At 40.7% G+C, this 23,506-nt stretch overlaps 1 protein-coding gene across 1 annotated transcript in view; it reads left to right on the top strand.

Moving 5' to 3' along the window:
* The window catches only part of LOC126457167 (putative U5 small nuclear ribonucleoprotein 200 kDa helicase), a 108,664-nt gene extending 87,239 nt beyond the window's left edge, over positions 1-21,425 (top strand). The window contains exons 22-26 of the mRNA XM_050093249.1: positions 3,140-5,328; positions 11,577-11,866; positions 12,162-12,404; positions 16,243-16,366; positions 21,091-21,425. Of these exons, the coding sequence (XP_049949206.1) occupies positions 3,140-5,328; positions 11,577-11,866; positions 12,162-12,404; positions 16,243-16,366; positions 21,091-21,218 (2,974 nt within the window). The 3' untranslated portion in view covers positions 21,219-21,425. The remainder of the gene's footprint in view (positions 1-3,139; positions 5,329-11,576; positions 11,867-12,161; positions 12,405-16,242; positions 16,367-21,090) is intronic.
* The last annotated feature ends 2,081 nt before the right edge of the window (positions 21,426-23,506 follow it).

Here is a 23,506-nt window from a genome sequence, read left to right as displayed (position 1 = left end):
GTTTTTAAAATTAAATTTAATAAAATTTTACTTAGCCACCCAGATTTTATTACCATCTACACAGATGGTTCTAAGCAGGGAGATGTTTCCTGTTGTTCTGTTGTGTTCCCCGACACTGTCCTCTGGATAGGGCTCCCAGAGCAGTTTTCAGTTTATTACGCGGAATTGTTTGCTGTCCTGAGGGCAGTGGAGCAGATGAGACGGCGCCGTGACAAAAAATTTATCATCTGCTCCAATTCTCAAAGTGCCGTTCTCGCTGTTGGACAGATGTACCCAGTAGATCGGATGGTTCAACAAGTGCAGGACGCTCTCCTCCTCTTGCACAGGCAAAACAAGGAAATCATTTTTTGCTGGGTTCCAGGGCACATGGGCATCCAGGGAAACGAACTCGCTGATGCTGCTGCTAAGGAGGCTTGCTCTCTTCCTCCTGCTGCCCGCTGTTCAGTCCCTCTGCAGGCTCACTTCATTTGTGACTAGGAAGACCATATGTTGGTGGGCTAGAAGTGAGAAACAATAAACTACCTTCCATCAAGACTTCAGTGCGACCATGGATCACCTCCTTCTGCTCGCGACGGTGTGAAGAAGTAGGACTTACTCATCTTAGAGTGGGACATTGTCCACTGACACCTGGCTTGTCCACTGACACCTGGCTTCCTCTTACGTCGGGAGGAGCCCCCAGTCTGTCAGAGATGCGGGACATAGCTGTCAGTACGACATCTGTTAACTGAGCGTGTTTTATATGATGATCTGAGGGTTGAACTGAGTCTTCCCTCTATTTTGACTGATAAGGAGGCGAGTGTCATTCGTGTCTTAAAATTTTGTGTGGTGTCCGGAATTCTTCCAAAAATACTTGGTGTGAGATCTTAATGCATCACAAAGTGACTGGATCATGTATTATTTCTGTCATCATCTAGCCATTGTTTTTTGTCCCTTTTTTAACAGCATCCTTACAAGTATTTTCTCCATGATTTTATTTAGTTATCCCACTGTGTCTCGCTGGGGTTTTATTATGGGCTTTTATGAACCTCATCTTTTTGGGGTTGTTTTACATTTTCTGTGGTGGAATCAAATGTAGTTTTCCAGTTAATTATCTCCTTCCATAGATCGTGAAAATCTTCGGTATGTGAGATCTTAATGCATCACAAAGTGACTGGATCACGTATTATTTCTGTCATCATCTAGCCATTGTTTTTGTCCCTTTTTTAACAGCATCCTTACAGGTATTTTCTCCATGATTTTATTTAGTTATCCCACTGTGTCTCGCTGGGGTTTTATTACGGGCTTTTATGAACCTCATCTTTTTGGGGTTGTTTTACATTTTCTGTGGTGGAATCAAATGTAGTTTTCCAGTTAATTATCTCCTTCCATAGATCGTGAAAATCTTCGGTATAACATTAATGCAAAGGCGCTATTGACCTAGCTGTTTAGCGCCCTCTGCCATAAATAATCATCATCATCACCAGAAAGGTATTGAACCGTAAACCTATTGCTTTCGAAGAAATTTAAGTTTGCTTCACTATTAAAATGCATTGTATAGCGTGAAAATCAGTCTTACTTTAAAGCCCTAATAATGTCTTCTCAGCAGTGTTTTAAATAGTTTACTTTTGTGTTAAGTGTGTGTAGATTTGTAATTGACTTCTCAGTCTGTTCAAGAATTCCTGTACTGTGTAAAACGGCTTGGTTAATGAATATTTTCTACATCTGAAAACACTCCAGCTGTCTATCAGACTTCTATTTCTGTAGCCAGATAGTGAAAGACTGTATTTGCTTGCTTTGTGTCAAAGTTAGATTCAGAAGAAGGAAATACAGACCGTTTTGTTTTCCATATTGTAACCGTGAATATCTATATTACCCTCAAACTGCTCTGGATTATTGGCGACAAATCTCATCTCTGAGTAAGTGTACTGTGAGACTGTGGTTAATGTACTCAGTTGTTCAAACAGGTGCCTGCACGATGTGTGTATGTGGACCCGTACACAATTCCGATTACTTTCCCTTGTGCAGTGAATACCTTTTGCCTAAGTGAGGAGTTAAAATAATATTTTCATCCTATAGGACATCAGTGAATCAAAATGTGCAAAATTTGTTAACTTGCTGATTTTTGCATCTCCAGTGTTGGCTATTATCCTTGGGATAGTGTCGGCTGAACATAAATGTTACAGCAGGTCTGCTAATGGTTTTTCCTGCGCATCCGAAGCTTAGAAGTTTTTACTGTATTTATTATTATTTGTTTGTACACTGCATCCATAAAAGGTGTGATGTTATTTACAGTACAGAACAGGACAAGCTATTTTTTCCAGAATTCAAAGTGACGCCATTTGTGCAAAACGAAATAATAAATTGAACGACAAAATTGTTTCCTCTTTTCTCTGTTGACACCAATGTTCACATCTTCCGCAAAAAGAACTAATTCTACCTTCTGAGCCAAATAAAACAGTAGATAATCAAAATGAGCAAGAACGCAAATGAGCCCTTGATTGAAACGTGCAGAACTCTCATTGTGATTTCTCCCAGTAATGTGTTGTCCCCATCAGTATAACTCAGACATCCTAATTACCTAGTTTTTTTAAGCTTTCAAACAAACTTGGATAACCTAAATATCTGGTGATTTATATTCTGTAGTGGTTATGTATTTTATGTGAATGATATATAGTATAAATCAGTGGAAAAGCCAGGATAGAATAAAATAGTATTAGGAAATAATAGATTGCTACTCACCATATAGAGGAGACATTGGGCCACAGACAGAACAACAAAAAGACTGTTATACACATGAGCTTTTGGTCAAAAGGGTCAAAACACCTTCTTCTAATGCAGAAAACACACACACATTCAAGCAAGCACAACTCACACATATGGCCACTGTTTCTGGCCATTGAGGCCTACCGGCCTCAGTGACAATATACAGTGGTCATGCGTGTGTGATTTGGACCTGCATGAATATGTGTGTGTTTTCTACATTGAAGTAGTCCTTTTGGCTGAAAGCACACATGTATAGCTGTCTTTTCGTTGTGCCTGTATGTGATTGAACATCTCCTGCATGTGGTGACTAGCAATGGTATCTTTTTCATAATATTGTCAAGTATATAGTTCATGTTTCATAATCACGTTACATAGAAGCTTTATTTTTTATTTTCAGATTGTATGACCTGGGACCAAATGAAATAGGAGAACTCATCCGAGTTCCAAAGCTGGGAAAAACCATTCACAAATATGTACACCAATTCCCAAAACTTGAGCTATCCACTCACATTCAACCTATTACCCGATCTACTCTTCGAGTTGAATTGACAATTACTCCAGATTTCCAGTGGGACGAGAAGCTGCATGGTGCATCAGAAGCATTTTGGATTCTTGTTGAAGATGTTGATTCTGAAGTCATTCTTCATCACGAATATTTTCTTTTGAAATCAAAATATTCAACTGATGAGCATCTCGTAAAATTTTTTGTACCAGTATTTGAACCTCTGCCGCCACAGTATTTCTTACGAATTGTCTCAGATAGGTGGATTGGAGCTGAAACACAACTTCCCGTCTCTTTCAGACATTTGATTTTGCCAGAAAAGAACTTGCCACCTACAGAGCTTCTTGACCTGCAGCCATTGCCTGTATCTGCTCTCAGGAACAATGTGTTTGAATCATTATATTCTGACAGATTTCCACAATTTAATCCAATTCAGACCCAAGTCTTCAATGCTGTTTATAATAGTGATGATAATATCTTCATTGGAGCTCCTACAGGTTCTGGAAAAACAACAATCGCAGAATTTGCAGTTCTGAGACTATTATCACAGAATTCAGATGGTCGATGTGTGTATCTGGTACCAAAAGAAGCTTTAGCAGAACTAGTGTTTCAGGAGTGGCAACAAAAATTTGGTATGTCACTTGGTAAAAAGGTTGTATTACTTACAGGAGAAACTGGGACTGACTTAAAACTCCTGGCAAAAGGACAGATAATTGTGTGTACAGCAGAAAAATGGGACGTTCTGTCAAGGCGATGGAAGCAGCGAAAAAATGTGCAGAATATACAATTATTTATTGTCGATGAGCTTCAGTTGATTGGTGGTGAAGATGGACCAACTTTGGAAGTAGTATGTTCTCGTATGCGGTACATATCATCTCAGATAGAAAAACAAATCAGGATTGTGGCATTGTCAGCTTCCTTGGCAGATGCAAGAGATGTTGCTCAGTGGCTTGGATGTAATGCAAATGCAACATTCAATTTCCATCCATCCGTTAGACCAGTACCTCTGGAACTTCATGTGCAGGGTTTCAATATTACACACAATGCCTCGAGACTTATCGCGATGGCAAAACCAGTGTACAATGCTATTTTAAAACACAGTCCTCACAAACCTGTTATTGTGTTTGTACCAACCAGGAAACAAGCTCGCTTGACAGCTATTGACCTCCTAACTTTCACAGCTGCCGAAGGACAACCAAATAGATTTTTCCATGCAGAGGAAGAAGATATCAAACCATTTTTAGATCGCATGCAGGATAAAACACTTCGTGAAACATTATCACAAGGTGTAGCATACATACATGAAGGCCTTACTCCTGGAGACCATAGGCTTGTTGAACAATTGTTTGACTCAGGTGCAATACAGGTGGCAGTAGTCACAAAAAATCTATGCTGGGGTGTGAATATTGCTGCACATTTAGTGGTCATTATGGACACTCAGTTTTACAATGGAAAGATACATGCATATGAAGATTATCCCATTACAGATGTATTGCAAATGGTTGGACGGGCAAATAGACCATTGGAAGATGATGACGCAAAGTGCATTCTCATGTGTCAGAGTTCCAAGAAAGATTTCTTTAAGAAATTTTTGAATGAATCACTACCAGTTGAGAGTCATCTTGATCATCGTCTCCATGACCATTTCAATGCTGAGATTGTTACAAAAACAATTGAAAACAAACAAGATGCAGTTGACTACTTAACATGGACTTTCTTATACCGTAGGCTAACACAGAACCCAAACTACTATAACTTGCAAGGTGTAACTCACAGGCATCTGTCTGACCATTTATCAGAGCTTGTAGAGAATACACTGAATGATTTGGAACAGTCAAAATGCATTAGCATTGAAGATGAAATGGATTGTTTACCTCTGAATCTGGGTATGATTGCTGCATATTATTACATTAATTACACAACTATTGAATTATTCAGTTTGTCCTTGAATAATAAGACCAAAATCCGTGGTCTGCTGGAGATTATCTCCTCTGCAGCAGAATATGAAGATGTCCCCGTACGCCACAAAGAGGATGCACTACTGAAGAATCTTGCCCAGCGCCTTCCAAATAAACTGCCTCAAGGTGAGATCATACTATTTTTATGTATTAATCTACCTTAATGAAGAAGGTGACAGAACAGACATGATTGAAAGTCACTGCTTAAAGAGTGGAGTGTTTACAGATACTTCAGAAGGATATAAGTAATGATTGTAACAGTAGTAGGCGTATTAATAATAATAATCCTTGATATAATAATTGACTGTACAGTATCAGTTCTACTTAGAAATATATATTGGCTTGTACCATATGGTCTAGTTGTGTATTGTAATATCATAGAAATTATTTTTTCTTTGTGTTGTTTTTATTTAGTAACATAATTGTCAAAAATAAGTCTCTCATAGTGATATATTCAGTTTCCCTCTCTTCCTCGTCACCATCATCGTTATTATTTATTGCATCAATGGGCCTTTTAATGCCTACAGCAGAAAAGAAATAACCACACTACAAAATGAAAGAAGCACATTATAAAAAATTATAAAAGAACATACTGCAAAAAGCACAATAAAAAAGGATCAGTAAGTCACACCAGAGGAGATTTCTACTGTAAATGGTAGTCCATCATTGTGAGAGTTTAGCTTCCTATTCCACCGTTGTTGGTTCCACTTGTTTAAGGATTGTTAATACTCGATCAGGTCAAAATGTCCTGCTTGCCTGGTTCAGATCTCGCCGATGCTTAAGTTTTAAATAAAAATCATCAACATGTCTGACATAAGAAGCCATGCTTGTCAAAGAGGGCGAAGGGAGTGTTCGAAAATTCGGGGCACTCTTTTGCCCTTAGGTTGGGAAACTACCCCTAAAAGATGGAAGAATCAGCAATGCACAATGGCACGAGGACACGGAAGGCAGTGGAAACCTCTGCATTAAAGACACGCAATGTAATTCACAAGATACGTGACCTGTAACTGAAAAAGTGTTGTGATGCTCTCTCCATTGGCAGAAAATTCCGGACTAGTTCCCATTTGGATGTCAGGGAGTGGCCTGCCAAGGGGGAGGTGACCATGAGGAAAAGATTGAATAAACAACGAAAGGGTAATGTCATGTTATACAGTTCGAGCATGGATTGTCACAAGTTTGAATGTGGTAGGGAAGCTAGAAAATATGAAAAGGGAAATGGTAAGGCTCGGTATAGATACAGTGAGAGTCAGTGAAGTGAAATGGATGGCACACAAAGCAGAAAATGGTATAATGGGAATAGGATTAATTATTAATAGGAAGGTAGGGCAGGGAGAGAGGTGCTACGAACAGTACAGTGATAGGATCACTCTCATCTGAATCAACAGCAAACCAACACCCTCAACAATAGTTCAGATATACATGCCAACATCACAAGTAGAAGATGAATCTATAGAGAAAGTATATGGTGGTACTGAATAGATAATTTAGCACATACAGGGAGATGAAAATCTAACAGTCAAGTGAAATTAGAATGCAATTGCAGGGGAAGGAGTAGAAGAGAGAGCCTAATTGAGTTCTAAATAAACTTCAGCTAGTGAGAGTGAATACTATTTTCAAGAATCACAGCAGGAGGAGGAGGAGGTGTACTTGGAATAGGCAGGGAGATACAGAAAGACTCCAATTAGATTATGTCACATGCAGGAACAGATGTAGACACAATTTAGTAATGATGTAGAGTAGATTGAAATTTAAGAGACTGTTAGGAAGAATCAGTGTGCCCAGAAATGGGATACGGAGGTATTAAAGAATGAGGAGACAGGCATGAATTTCTCTAGGCTATAGATATTTCAAAAATAAATAACTCAGTAGGTAGTTCAGATGAAGAGAAGTGGACATCTCTAAAAAGGAAACAAAAACATAGGAACACATGGAAGCTAACTACAAGTTACTTAGGAATGAAATAAATAGTAATTGCAGGGAAGGTAAGGGGAAATGGCTACATGACAATTGTGGAGAAATCAAAAAAGAAATGATTGTAGGAAAGACTGACTCAGCATATAGAAAACTCAAAACAATCTTCAGTGAAAGTAACCCTTGAGCTGGTGCACCTTTTTCATAACGAGCAGGTGCGCAACATGCTCTATACACATTTTAAGAAATGCTTTCTTTATGGGCTTCGTCAAAAATAGACCCCCCCCCCCCCCCACACACACACACACACACTCTCAAGCAAATGCGATTCAGCGTCTCCGCTACATACTGAGTGGCAACTTCCTTTTCATAATATTGTTACATTCCATCCTGGATTTCCCATTGTTTAAAATAAACTTTCATTATATTACTCTGTTACCATATACATTACCCCACAGTAATGGGATCACTTGAAGCATTAAACACTGCATGAGACCCCAGCCAACTGCTTATTCGATTACTAATTATCTTATAGTCAGCTGCCTCATTGTGGGTCATTTCTTGCACAGATCGCAAATTTTTCCTTACCTAGCTAACTATTTATTCTATATTGCTGATGCTCACTTGGATGTATGACAACACACCAAATCACTATGTTAGCTGAAACCAGTAATGATGGAATAGGTATGAGCTTGCAATTGTAAAGCAACAATGGAATGGTGAAAAATATATACATAGGCAAACTTGCTCAGGGGTTAAAAACAAGGGCAGCAACATTAAGAGTGCAATGGAAATTTCACTATTAAATGCAGAGGAGTGAGCAGATAGGTTTAAAGAGTACATTGGAGGCCTTTATAAGTGGGAAGACTTGTCCGATTATGTGTTAGACGAAGAAACAGGAGTCAACAGGGAAGAAACAGGAGATCCAGTATTAGAGTGATAATTCAAAAGAATTTTGGATGACTTAAAATCAAATAAGGCAGAAGGGATAGATAACATTCCATCAGAATTTCTAAAATCTATGGCAGAAGTGACAATAAAATGATTAGTCATGTTAATATGTAGAATGTATGAGATGTGATATACCATCAGACTTTTGGAGACATATCACCCACACAATGCTGAAGGCAGCAAGATCCAACAAGTGTGAGAATTACCACACAATCAGCTAAACAGCTTGTGCATCTTCTAAGTTGCTGACAATAATAATAAACAGAAGAATGGAAAAGAAAATTGAAGTTCTGTTACATGATGATCAGTTTGGCTTTAGAAAGTTCTGACGTTGTGATTGATAATGGAAACATGACTGAAGAAAAATCAAGAGACTTTGATAGGATTTGTCAACACGAAAAAATGTTGAACAATGTAAAATAGTGCAAGATGTTTGTAGAAGAAAATAGTGCTAAGCCATAGGGAAAGACGGTAATACGCAATATGTACAAGAAGCAACAGAGCAATAAGATTGGAAGACCAAGAACGAAGCACTCTCATTACAAAGGGTGTAAGACAGGGATGATATCTTTCTCCTCTAGCGTTCAATCTGTACAGCGAAGAAACAATGATGGAAATAAAAGAAAGGATCAGGAACAGGATCAAAATTCAAGGTGGAACGATATCAGTGATAAGATTCACCGATGAAATTGCTATCCTTAGTGAAAATGAAGAAGAATTGTGGGATGTGTTGAATGTAATGTAAAAGTCTAATGAGTGCAGAATGTGGATTGAGAGTAAATTGAAGAAACATAAAAGTTATGAGAAGTAGTGGAAGTGAGAACAGTGAGAAACTTAACATCAGAATTGGGGATTAAAAAGTAGGTGAAGTTAAGATATAGGCTACCTAGGCAACAAAATAACTCGTGTTGGAAGGAGCAAGGAGGACATAGAAATCACACTAGCACTGCAAATAATATATTCATGGCCAAAAGAAGTCTACTAGTAGCAATGGTAGGTCTTAATGTGAGGAAGAAATTTCTGAGAATTTACATTTGGGGCACAGCATTGTATGTTAGTGAAACAAAGACTGTTGAAAAACCAGAATGAAATATAATTGAGGCATTAGATGTGGTACTACTTCTCAGGAAAATTGAGGTGGGCTGCCAAGGTAAGAAGTGAGGAGCTCCTCCACAGTATAGACGAAGAAAGGAATATATGGAAAGCACTGACAAGAAGGAGGAACAGGATGATAGTACCCTGTTAAGTCATCAGGAAACAACTTCCATGGTAGTAGAGGGAGATGTAGAGGGTAAAAAGTATAGAGGACATCAGAGATCGGAATACATCCAGTAAATAATAATGGACGTAGGTTGAAATAGCTACTTAGATATGGAAAAGGTTGGCACACGAGAGGAATTCGTGGCAGTCTACATCAAATCAGTCAGGAACTGATGATTTGGGGGGGGGGGGGGGGGACACTCAACTCTTCCCTCGCATTCTTGGATTCCCCTTGGGCATTTTCCAACAGGTTGAGAATCTATAATTCAATATGGGATGTGTGAATAAGCTTGAAGGATGCAGCCAAACCACTGTAGCCTCTAGTGCCCTAATTTTCGGCCAATTTGTGTATTTCCAAATTTCTGGTGCAGGTCATCTCTCATCCTTCATTCCCACTCATCTTCCATGGTATTGTAGATGCTGTGGTGTCACCGCCAGACACCACACTTGCTAGGTGGTAGCTTTAAATCGGCCGCGGTCCATTAGTATATGTCGGACCCGTGTGTCGCCACTGTCAGTGATCGCAGACCGAGCGCCACCACACGGCAGGTCTCGAGAGACTGACTACCACTCGCCCCAGTTGTACGGACGACTTAGCTAGCGATGGAACACTGACGAAGCCTCGTTTATTTGCAGAGAAGATAGTTAGAATAGCCTTCAGCTAAGTCAATGGCTACGACCTAGCAAGGCGCCATAGCAATTGATAGTTATCGTATGAAGCATGTCTCATCAAGAACGATGCATACAAATGATGGATTAAAGTTAAGTATTCCAGAAGCTACGTACTTTTCTTTATAGCATTCATTACGTATCCTGTTTCAGACCTCACGCCATCCTGCGTGAGCTTATAGCGTGCATTTCGGCCTTCTCTAGCAATATAACAGATGCCTCTATAGATCTTTTGAAATACCCTCCTGCTTTCTGCTAATTTTTTGTGTAGCCCAAGATATCATCATGTTCATCTCTTAAAAGAGTTGTTACTTCTCTGGCACCTATCTTGCACCTTGTCCATCCTTATCCAGAGATTTTTGCTGACTTGGCTTTCCCTCCAGCACCAGCACATTTTCCCCTTCTATATTTTCTGTTTCAGCTTTTCCTGATTACGCATCTGCCTAAAATTTTGATAACTACAAATTCAGTGTGATTTTAACTCTGTGTCAGTCAGCCTTTCTCTGCTGCTTCTTGTTTAAAAAGGGGAAGGGTCTGATGTAAGATAGAAAAACATTACCCAGTCAAGGGATATTCTCCATGGAAGTGATAAAATGGAATTCCACATTTATAAATTGGAAACAATGAAATATGTAGATCGTATATGGTGTCCATCACAGTGAAAGAAATTTTTTACATGTGTGATGTTAATTGACCTAGACACAATTTGTTGACTGCATTAGTTGACTTAACACCTTCAATGTGCCATTGTGAATTATCTGTGTGGGGGCTTCTCAGCTGTACAAGTGAGTGAAAAGTTTTAAACAATGGGAAGTCCAGTATGGAATGATGACAATATTATGAAAAGAATAGATAACTACTCACCCTATAGCGGAGATGCTGTGGATGGACACAACAAAAAGAGTGTCAAACAAGTAAACTTTTGGCCAGAAAGGCCTTTATCTCTGTGTGTGTGTGTGTGTGTGTGTGTGTGTGTGTGTGTGTGTGTTTTCTGTGTTAGACTTGTTCTGCACATCTGAGCCATACATTCTCTGACAGCCAATGATATTTCAGTCCAAGTGCTCTGCTGTGAATGCTGTCACCAGTATGAACATTAAATGTGATCATAGAGAGTTATTTAGTGAATCTTTGTTACATTATTGTGAGTTGTCACTGCTGTTGGTGGTGCTATGTGACAAATTCTACATAAGCAAGCAAGAGACAAATTGCAGGATAAGTACTTTCTTCATAAGTACAAAACACGTGTATGCATGCTACCACAACTGCCGCTTGGAACCGGCAACACTGCAGTTCCTGTTCATGTCTCGACCTGCATGAACCGCAGTCATTCATGAATTAAACTGTAGTAGCACTCAAGAAAGAGTTTGTCTGAAATCTTACCAATTTGTCCAGTTTTATTTACTACATGTCAACAGTGAGTTTGTTACCTTTACTCCTTCCATTATTTCAATTGTTTGGAGAATAATTATGTCTTACTATTAATATGGACAATTTGCTCCATTTAACGTCACATTTTATTACTGACCTTGTGAAATATGCCATGATTTTGTAAAATGTGGCTTACACACTTAATTTGCTTTCAGGAGCTCGGTTCAATGATCCACACGTGAAGACAAACCTGATGCTGCAGGCACACCTTTCCCGATTGCAGCTTGGAGCTGAACTGCAAGGAGACACTGAGGTGATTTTGGGGAAGGCGATCCGACTCATTCAGGCCTGTGTTGATGTACTGAGCTCAAATGGTTGGCTGTCTCCTGCTGTTGCTGCTATGGAGCTGGCACAGATGGTGACACAAGCCATGTGGAGCAAAGACTCATATCTAAAGCAGTTGCCACACTTTACTCCTGAAATCATCAAGCGATGTACTGAGAAGGTAGTTTCATTTGTTCTTCACTTATTTTAGAACAGCTTACCTAAAAGCGTCAGAAATCTGTGCAAGCTATTTCCCTGCACCTCCTATAGTTCTGACACTATATTATGTATTTTTACATTTGGATTTCTTTCAGTTCTAAAAATATTTCTGATGGAAATTATGCTGCATGTATTCCTTGCAGTATTGTAGCTATTCTCTTTCAAAATATCTCTCTGTTGATAAATACATACCCATCATGTGGAAAAGAAATAATTAGCTGCAGTTATGTGATAATTGTGTGTCAATTATATTTCAGGGTGTGGAAACAGTGTTTGATATTATGGAACTTGAAGATGAAGACCGCACTAAGCTGCTGCAACTTACAGATCAACAAATGGCAGATGTTGCACGCTTCTGTAATCGTTATCCCAATATTGAACTGGGATATGAGGTACAAGACAAGGACAGGATACATACAGGTTCATCTGTGAATGTTCTTGTGCAGCTTGAGAGAGAAGATGAAGTTACAGGTCCTGTAATTGCACCATTCTACCCACAGGTAATATTTTTTGTAGCAGTTTTTGTTAGAAACGTCATGAGCTTTCTGAAAAGAGGTTTGGATTGTCTGTCTTCGCTCCTTGCACACATGCACATGCATAACCTAAGCCTTTTTATAGCAATATGCTCTGAGGTGGGTTTTTCCCAACCACTAACAGATATTCGTTGATGGTAGTGCAACAAAGCACCACATTTCATTGTTCGAAACAATTCCTTTAAAGAAAGGCCCACTGTCAACCACTACAGTCAATACATCAAGTCCCATTACCAAAGATACCATGTATAATTGCCCTTGTAAATTGCATAGTGATTGAAATTACAGCAAACAAAAACAAGAGCGTATTTTGAAGGTACAGCAGTAAGAGCATCGTTCTCTTTCATGTACAATCTCTTTATAGTCCCATCTTTAAAATTTTAATACTTCTGCTGTTCATCTGGAAATTTGGCACCACAGTAATATCATGGACTTAAGGCGGTAGGTGGAACTGAGCAATATCCGTGGAAGTCGAATTTGCATAAGTCAAGGTCCACTTTTACATATAAAAACATACAAATTATGTTCAACTGGGACAAGAGACTAAAGAAAACAATGTAATTTAGAAGAAAATGTACAACAATATAGTAAAATTATATTACAATACAGTATTATGCATTGCAACAATGTGAGACATTAAGTGACATAGAAGGCTTCATAAAATTTAAAAATGTCATCTACCGAGGACCCACAACTCCCCCCACCCCCCACACACATAATTTCATCAAAGCTTTGCTAATAAATTTTTTATTCCCTGTTATGTAGCAGAAATGCACATTTTATTGAATCTGTTTTTTTTTTTATATATATATAACCCTTTTACAATTGAACTGAGGCCTTATGTCAAGTTTGTAACTGTCAGTTGATCTTCTGATTGAACTGGGTGTAAAAAGTCAAGTTATTCAATGTTTTACGCTTGCTATAAGCTCATCTGTTGTCACCCCCTGATTGTGTGAATTCAACAGTTCATGAACACCTTTACCCTAAATTAAATTGTGTGGCAACAGTGTCCACCTCAGCAACCACATTATCAATTTGATCAGGATCTGGTACTGATTCCCCCCCTCCCAGTTTTGGCAGTGAAAAAACTGGACACAGTTTTTCCAAATGCCATTTAAAGTTTTTTGGGAAATTTCGTTCAGAGATTGTCCAATAATTCCCGCTGCACTTGCTTCCAGAAGTCATCATTTTGTCTCGTAGCTTCTTTTAATGTCTCTGGTTGTATTCAGTGGCAAAAATACAAATTTCACATGTGGGTGGAAATTAATTAGAGTAACAGGAAGGTGACCTGGTGTGATGTCGATTAATAGTATCACTTTAAAATTTGCATTGTTTTTATTGGCAATAATGTTCAACTTCAGATATGAAGTGATGACCAAACCAGTCCTCAAAAAATAAGCTGTCACTCAAGTTTTAGCATTCGACTTCCAACTCACAGCCAACCCAGATGTATATGTATATTTTAAAACTCTCTGATTTCCTGGGCAATAAACTAAAAGAGGTTTTAATTTACAATCACCGGCTGCAGTGTCAGTCAGTCTTTGGTGAATTTAAGACTTAAAAATGTTTTCTCTTCATGTGTAAGAGTAGTTCTGTTGGGTATCATCTTCCAGAAAAGACCAGTTTCATCTACATTGAACGTGGTTTGGTTGGTATGGCCACCTTCTTCTATCACTGCCATTAATTTTCCTTCATAGAGTGACACAGTCTCTCTATCAGTACTTGCCTCCTCTCCACTTTCTGTGATGCTATACTAATTATGACTACTTTTGAATTGGCTAAACTAACCATTATTAGCTTTAAATGTTTCATCTTTGGCCAACTTCCCAGTTGCTTCTTCCAGTCTCTAAAAAATCAGCTCAGCTTGAGAGCACACCATAATTTTAATATTGTTTCCTTCTGAGGGATAATACCATGATGTTCACAAATGATACTTTAATTCAGTGGTTGAGCGGTTTTCGTAGCTTAGAGAATTTTTCTTTACCTTTGTAGATGTTCTGACTGTTGATTCCACTAGTTAAAACTTTTTTGGCAGTTCAAAAAATTTTAGTTTTTGCATCAAAGTCTGTGATAATACAGGGTGTACATAAAATCCAAGAACACCTTCAATTATTTATTGCACAAGAACTAAACAGTGTACAGATGTCATGCGTATTGCATTTTGAAGAGAAACACTGAAAGTTTGTTTTACAAACATTCCATATGCGAACCATGAGTGACCCGGCAGACGTCAATACGGTAATCGAATTCTTGCCATACCCGTCCCAGCATAGCATCATCGACTGTGACAGTCGCTTCCCATATTATCTCCCAGAGCTCTGCTACATCACGTGGTAGAGGCAGTACATACACCAGATCTTTAATGTGACCCCACAGAAAAAAGTCTCACTGAGTGAGATCTGATGATAAGGGAGGCCATTTCATGAAACAGCCGATCCGTCGATGCAGCTGCTCTGTGTTCAGGTACCCGTGAACTTCACAATGAAAATGGGGTAGAGCCCCATCTTGCTGAAAGATGGATGGAGAGTCTCCAATTGCATTTGAGGCATCAGCCATTGCTGCAACATGTCCAAGTAGGAATATCCAATGACAGTGCTCTCGGCGAAGAAGAATGGCCCCCACAGTTTTCGACGTGACAAGGCACAAGAAACATTTACCTTTGGAGAATCACATTCAAAATCAGTGCATTCGTGTGGATGCTTTGTCCCCCAGATTAGACAATTATGCCTGTTCACTTTCCTATTAGTGTGAAAAGTGGCTTCATCATTAAAAATTAAGTGATCAACAATGCCATCCCCATCGTCATTCAATTGCTGCAACTGCAAACAAAACTCAAAATGCTTGTCTTTGTCGTTGTCATTGAGCTTCTGCACTAGCTCCAATTTGAATGGTTTCATAGACAGCTTCTGTCACAGGACTTTCCACACTGTCATTGGAGCCATTTCAGGTTCACGGGATGCAAGATGCGCCAATTTCTTTGGACTCCTTATGAATGTCTCTCATAGACTTCACTCACATTAGGACGTCAGCTTGTCTTTGCCAGGCACAAGCAACCTGTTGTATACGAATTTGTTTTGGCAGTGGTAAATGGCCTTCCTTGTTGGTGGCTTCTTACCGTACTTATTTCTAAATATTCATTGAACAGTGGTAGCACACTTGTTTTTGTTGAATACCAACACCCAGAAAGCTCGCTCCATACCTGAACTCACCATGTTTGTGACCAGCGCTGACTATCGGAAAATTACCAAACTATGCTGTGGAGGTACACATGGGGCAAAAAAAAAAAAATAAATAAATAAATAAATAATAATAATAATAATAATAATAATAATAATTTCAGGGTTTCTCTACAAAATGACATATGTATGATATCTGTACAGTGTTTGGTTCTTTTGCAATAAATAATTGTAAGTGTTTCTGGACTTTATGTTCTCTCTGTATTAATTTTACATTCCAAATACAATGATTTTGTTTCCTTGGGTTATGCAAATACATCAGCTCTTCTTCATTTGGATGACAGAATCTATCAATCAAGCCAGCTCTGTGTATAAAATGGTTCTGTAGGAAACACTTCTGAACCTATTGTAAGCCAAGCACTGTGTGAGTGGAGTGGGTCAGTAGAAGTGTGCAGCACTCAAACAGGTGATTTGTGTAACTCAATATTTGCGTAAAACAGGGTAACATAAGTTGGAGTATTACTGTGTTGTGGATTAGATATTTCATGTGTAAATACCGTAATAATAATAATAATAATAATAATTTGTGACAAGATTTTTTAATTCCATTTCTTCCTGTGCCTGTGCAGAAACGTGAAGAAGGATGGTGGGTTGTGATAGGTGACCCAAAAACAAATTCCTTACTGTCAATTAAAAGGCTTACACTTCAGCAGAAAGCAAAAGTCAAGTTGGACTTTGTTGCACCAAGTCCAGGTGAGTGCTTTATTCTCGTGACGTTTGCTTGGAACTATTGTGCCTTCAGAGAGGAAGGAATTTTGTAAGTTTTGGTTAGAGATTTATTTTGTATTCAGAAATAAATATTAAAACTGTCAGCCATTGAACAATAAGGACCTGGTTCTTGAAGAAGAGAACTGTAACATAAATTGTGGCCAGTCTCTGATTTAAGTGTCAGTTAGTGTGTATTGGATATGTCTTCTTCTATACAATATTGCAATGCCTATGGATATGTATTTCATGTATGTTTTGTTCTGTCGTTTTTGTGTTTGACATTTCTGTTATAGCAATGACATTAATATAACTTGCAAAATCCTGGTAGAATACAAACTGTGGTAGGAGAGTAGGTAATCAGCGTGCACACAAAAACACACACACACACACACACACACACACACACGGGTGTGTGTAACATTCCACGTGGGAAAAATATATATAAAAAACAAAGATGCTGTAACTTACCAAATGAGAAAGCGATGGTATATTGATAGACACAATGAAAAACACACAAACACACACACACAAATTTCAAGCTTTCACAACCCATGGTTGCTTCATCAGGAAAGAGGGAAAGACGATAGGATGTGGGTTTTAAGGGAGAGGGTAAGGAGTCTTTCCAATCCCGGGAGCGGAAACACTTACCTTAGGGGAAAAAAAGGACAGGTACACACTTTCTCGCGCGCGCGCGTGCGCGGACACACACACACACACACACACACACACACACACACACACACACACACACACATCCATCCGCACATATACAGACACAGGCAGACATGTGTAAATGCAAAGAGGTTGGGCAGAGATGTCAATCGAGGCGGAAGTACAGAGGCAAAGATGTTCTTGAATGACAGGTGCGATATGAGGGGCGGCAACTTAAAATTAGTGGAGGCTGAGGTCTGGTGGGTAACGGGAAGAGAGAATATATTGAAGGGCAAGTTCCCATCTCTGGAGTTCTGATAGGTTGGTGTCAGTGAGAAGTATCCAGATAACCCGGACGGCGTAACACTGTGCCAAGATGTGCTGTCCGTGCACCAAGACATATTTAGCCACAGGGTGATCCTCATTACCAACAGACACTGTCTGCTTGTGTCGGTTCATGCGAATGGACAGTTTGTTGCTGGTCATTCCCACATAGGAGGCTTCACAGTGCAGGCATGTCAATTGGTAAATCACGTGGGTGCTTTCACACGTGGCTCTGTCTTTTATCGTGTACACCTTCCGGGTTACAGTACTGGAGTAGGTGGTAGTGGGAGGGTGCATGGCACAGGTTTTACACTGCAGGTGGTTACAAGGGTAGGAGCCAGAGGGTAGGGAAGGTGGTTTGGGCATTTCATAGTGATGAACCAAGAGGTTACCTAGGTTAGCTGGACGGCGGAAAGACACTCTTGGTGGAGTGGGGAGGATGTCATGAACGATGGATCTCGTTTCAGGGCAGTATTTGAGGAAGTCGTATCCCAACTGGAGAGCCACATTCGGAGTCTGATCCAGTCCCGGAAAGTATCCTGTCACAAGTGGGGCACTTTTGGGGTTATTCTGTGGGAGGTTCTGGGTTTGAGGAGATGAGGAAGTGGCTCTAGCTATTTGCTTCTGTACCAGGTTGGGAGGGTAGTTGACGGATGCGAAAGCTGTTTTCAGGTTATTGGTGTAATGGTTCAGGGATTCAGGACTGGAGCAGATTCGTTTCCCACAAGACCTAAGCTGTAGGGAAGGGACCGTTTGATATGGAATGGGTGGCAGCTGTCATAATGGAGGTACTGTTGCTTGTTAGTGGGTTTGATGTGGACGGATGTGTGAAGCTGACCATTGGACAGATGGAGGTCAACGTCGAGGAAAGTGGCATGGGATTTGGAGTAGGACCAAGTGAATCTGATGGAGCCAAAGGAGTTGAGGTTGGAGAGGAAATTCTGGAGTTCTTCTTCACTGTGAGTCCAGATCATGAAGATGTCATCACTAAATTTGTACCAAACTTTGGGTTGGCAGGCTTGTGTAACCAAGAAGGCTTCCTCTAAGCGACCCATAAATAGGTTGGTGTACGAGGGGGCCATCCTGGTACCCATGGTTGTTCCCTTTAATTGTTGGTATGTCTGGCCTTCAAAAGTGAAGAAGTTGTGGGTTAGGATGAAGCTGGCTAAGGTAATGAGGAAAGAGGTTTTGCATAGAGTAGCAGGTGATCAGCGTGAAAGGAAGTGCTCCATCGCAGTGAGGCCCTGGACGTGCAGGATCTTTGTGTATAAGGAAGTGGCATCAATGGTTACAAGGATGGTTTCCGTGGGTAACAGATTGGGTAAGGATTCCAGGCGTTCGAGAAAGTGGTTGGTGTCTTTGATGAAGAATGGGAGACTGCATGTAGTGGGTTAAAGTGTTGATCTACATAGGCAGAGATACGTTCTGTGAGGGCTTGGTAACCAGCTGCAGTGGGGTGGCCAGGATGTTTGGGTTTGTGAATTTTAGGAAGTAGGTAGAAGGTAGGGGCACAGGGTGTTGGTGGGATCAGGAGGTTGATGGAGTCAGGTGAAAGGTTTTGTAGGGGGCCTAAGGTTCTGAGGATTCATTGAAGGCCCACCTGGACATCAGGAATGGGATTACCTTGGCAAACTTTGTATGTAGTGTTGCCTGAAAGCTAACGCAGTCCCTCAGCCACATACTCCCAACGATCAAGTACCACTGTCGTGGAACTCTTGTCAGCCGGAAGAATGATGATGGATCGGTCAGCCTTCAGATCACGAATAGCCTGGGCTTCAGCTGTGGTGATGTTGAGAGTAGGATTAAGGTTTTTCAAGAAAGATCGAGAGACAAGGCTTGAAGTGAGTAATTCCTGGAAGGTTTGGAGAGGGTGATTTTGAGGAAGAGGAGGAGGGTCCTACTGTGACAGAGGACGGAACTGGAAATATCGCTTTGCCACGAAGAAAAATAATCTTAATCCTAATCCCACTCCTAAAGATCCAGCTCCCCAAGACACTATCCAAATTAAACCCTGCCTGGAACAGTTCCGTCCTCCGTCACAGCGTGACCCATCTCCTCCAGCCTTGCCAGCTTCATCCTAACCCACAACTTCTTCACTTTTGAAGGCCAGACATACCAACAATTAAAGGGAACAACCATGGGTACCAGGATGGCCCCCTCGTACACCAACCTATTTATGGGTCGCTTAGAGGAAGCCTTCTTGGTTACACAAGCCTGCCAACCCAAGGTTTGGTAAAGATTTATAGATGACATCTTCATGATATGGACTCACAGTGAAGAACAACTCCAGACTTTCCTCTCCAACCTCAACTCCTTTGGCTCCATCAGATTCACCTGGTCCTACTCCAGATCCCATGCCACTTTCCTCGACGTTGACCTCCATCTGTCCGATGGTCAGCTTCACACATCCGTCCACATCAAATCCATTAACAAGAAACAGTACCTCCATTATGACAGCTGCCACCTATTCCATATCAAACGGTCCCTTCCCTACAGCTTAGGTCTTTGTGGGAAACGAATCTGCTCCAGTCCTGAATCCCTGAACCATTACATCAATAACTTGAAAACAGCTTTCGCATCCCGCAACTACCCTCCCGACCTGGTACAGAAGCAAATAGCTAGAACCACTTCCTCATCTCCTCAAACCCAGAACCTCCCACAGAATAACCCCAAAAGTGCCCCACTTGTGACAGGATACTTTCCGGGACTGGATCAGACTCCGAATGTGGCTCTCCAGTTGGGATACGACTTCCTCAAATCCTGTCCTGAAATGAGATCCATCCTTCATGAAATCCTCCCCACTCCACCAAGAGTGTCTTTTCGCCGTCCAGCTATCCTTCATAACCTCTTGGTTCATCCCTATGAAATGCCCAAACCACCTTCCCTACCCTCTGGCTCCTACCCTTGTAACCGCCTGCGGTGTAAAACCTGTCCCATGCACCCTCCCACCACCACCTACTCCAGTACTGTAACCCGGAAGGTGTGCACAATCAAAGGCAGAGCCACGTGTGAAAGCACCCACGTGATTTACCAATTGACATGCCTACACTGTGAAGCCTTCTATGTGGGAATGACCAGCAACGTACTGGCCATTCCCATGAACGGACGCAGACAGACGGTGTTTGTTGGTAATGAGGATCACCCTGTGGCTCGACATGCCTTGGTGCACGGCCAGCACATCTTGGCACAGTGTTACGCTGTCCAGGTTTTCTGGATACTTCTCACTGACACCAACCTATCAGAACTTCGGAGATGGGAACTTGCCCTTCAATATATTGTCTCTTTCCCATTACCCACCAGGCCTCAGCCTCCGCTAATTTCAAGTTGCCGCCCCTCGTACCGCACCTGTCCTTCAACAACATCTTTGCCTCTGTACTTCCGCCTCGACGGACATCTTTGCCCAACCTCTTTGCATTTGCATATGTCTGTCTGTGTCTGTATATGTGCAGGTGGGTGTGTCTTTTCACTCCCGGGATTGGAATGACTCCTTACCCTCTCGCTTAAAACCCACATCCTTTCGTCTTTCCCTCTCCTCCCCTCTTTCCTGATGAAGCAACCTTGGGTTGCGAAAGCTTGAAATTTGTGTTTGTGTGTTTTTCATTGTGTGTATCAACATACCATCGCTTAACTGCAGGTACAATGCATAACCAGTTTTTGTTGAGTGTGAGTAATAATAATATTTGCTTGACTTTTTAGATTTATTTATGTTACTGATCAGAATATTTCATTTGCAGGTCACCATACATATACTTTGTATTTCATGAGTGATGCATACCTTGGCTGTGATCAAGAATACAAGTTCTCAATTAATGTAGGAGATTTCGAAAGCGGAGACAGTGAGAGCGATAGTGGAAGTGACTAGGCCTAACAGGCTTGTAAATTTTCAAGTGACTGATTTTTGTAAATAATGGCATTTCATCATCCTTTTATTGTATATATATCATTCCATCTTTTTAATTTTATATGTTTTATCCATCTAAAATAGTTGTGGATAAATTATCAGAGAGCTGTGTAAATGATGAGTGAAACTTTACTGTGGATGTGTTTATTAAAAAGTTTGATTAATAAATGATTCCTTTTTATTGGAACACTAGCCTTTTCCCTGCAACGTAGCCCGCGTACTTGTTCGACACATACCATTATTGCTCACATCTCGTCCTCCCCTAATCTTGTTTTATTTCCTCCCCCTCCCTCTTTTTCCATCTCCTCCTATCCCAGTCTCCTTCATCTTCTCTCTCACACCATCTCTTTCTTTCTTCCCCATTTCTCTGCAGTACCCTTCTCCTTCCTCTTTCCATCTCCTCGCCTCCCCTCTCTGTTCCATCTCCACCTTGGCCTCCTCTGGCTTATACCTTCCTTACTCCCTCTTTGCCTGCGTCCTCCTCCCTCCATCTCCTCCTGCCCCCCCTCTCTGTGCCCATCTCCTCCTGCCCCCTTCTCTGTCTATCTCCTCTCTCCATCTACTGCTTCTTCCTCACCGTTCTCGATCTATCTATCTCCTCCTCCCCTCGTCCCCTTTTTCCCAGTTCCTTCCCTTCTTTCTGCTCAGCTTTTATAGAAGGGGCTGCAAAACCATTGTGTGCCCCTAACATGTAGGCTGCTGTCGAGAGCTTGGTGGAAAGGCAGTCTGATACTATTCCCACACAATCCACCTGTCATGCATGACAGCCTATATGCCACGGTCTGGAAAAAATCACTTTTTACCCATATCCCCACTTCTATTGCAACTAGGAGATTATAAACCCCACAGTGCTGATACTCATGAGGTCTGCAGTTTTTGCACCAGGTTTGGTTGAAATCGATCCAGGGGTTTAGGAAGAGATACAAACATATACTCTGCTTTGTGTATACGGGATGAACATTAATAGAACCGACAAACTGCTGGGATGGATTCCTGACTGAAAATGGAGGAAAAAAGGTCTTATGAACATGTATCCAAAAATGGACGGTGTGCATTGTGTGATAACAAATCGTCCTGGAACATGTTCCAGAGCTGCATTGCATCCAAGTGTCAGCATATTTTCAAAATGGCTTCCATGGGATAGTAGTGGTTGTCATACAGGATACACATAATCGTATTTTGGTTTACACCCTGTTGGCAGGCCACGTGCTTGGAGCGTGTACTAGGGATCGTCTCAATATCCTGCAGAACTCGGTCCTCCAAATCTGGTGTACACACAGTCTGCCACCTCCCTGCATGTTCATCTCTCTGAAAGGACCCATGATCATTTAAACACCCATAAAGGGCTTGAAATATTGTGTGATATTGTTTTGGTATAGCCATGCTGCGTCTCGACCATTTCCATCTGCTTCGCTGTACACAAACACCAACTCAGCTTGTTCCTGACATGAACACCGAACCATTCTGCTGCTCACAGTATGCTGCGTCAATGACACAGCCTGCAACACACAAGGAACATGTGGCATGTGGTCAGCGGCATCTACCATGGCATTAACGCATTTCCAGACACACGTTCAGACGACCGTAAACCATTTCCAGTCAGTAATCTGTCCTTCAGTTTTATTAATGTTGACCCTTTATAGAGATTGCATACGCAGTTTTACAGAAGAAATTAGAGTGTATGAATCATTTTCTGTCAGAACTTTTAAATAATACATATGTGGATGGCAGTAAAACTTTGGATGAAAATGTGAAATATGCTTGTGGTAAAGCAGTGATTCTCAGTTTTTATGAGGACATCACCCTTGAAAGAGATCAGATAGAATCAGTGTCCCATACAAAGTTTAGCAACTACGTAAACTTTAGCAAGTACCTAAACTTTACAGGGGAGGAGATCTTAACCCTTCTGTTTTTACAGTGATGAGGTATAAATAATACTTAATATGCAAACAAATAACGCTGTTTTGATTTCATTCCTACAATACATGTACTTTAACACTACAATACATCTACTTTAATACCAGCAAGTTGTGGTGAGTGAAATTCATTTTTTCACCCCAAACAGCCCTCATTCATGTTGGAATTTATGGAACATGACATGTAAATGAATGAACTGATAATCTTAAGGTTTTATCAAATGAGATGGTGCAGTCAACAAAACACCGGACTTGCGTTCGGCAGTAGTTAAATCCTCATCTGAATTCCAATTTCGGTTTTCCATGCTTTTTCCTAAATCAGTGCTGAAATTC

Source organism: Schistocerca serialis, chromosome 2 (genome assembly GCF_023864345.2).
Source record: "Schistocerca serialis cubense isolate TAMUIC-IGC-003099 chromosome 2, iqSchSeri2.2, whole genome shotgun sequence".
In the NCBI taxonomy this organism is placed as follows: Eukaryota; Metazoa; Arthropoda; class Insecta; order Orthoptera; family Acrididae; genus Schistocerca; species Schistocerca serialis.
The sequence above is the reverse complement of the archived record's forward strand: the minus strand, read 5'-3'. Positions and strand labels throughout refer to the sequence as shown.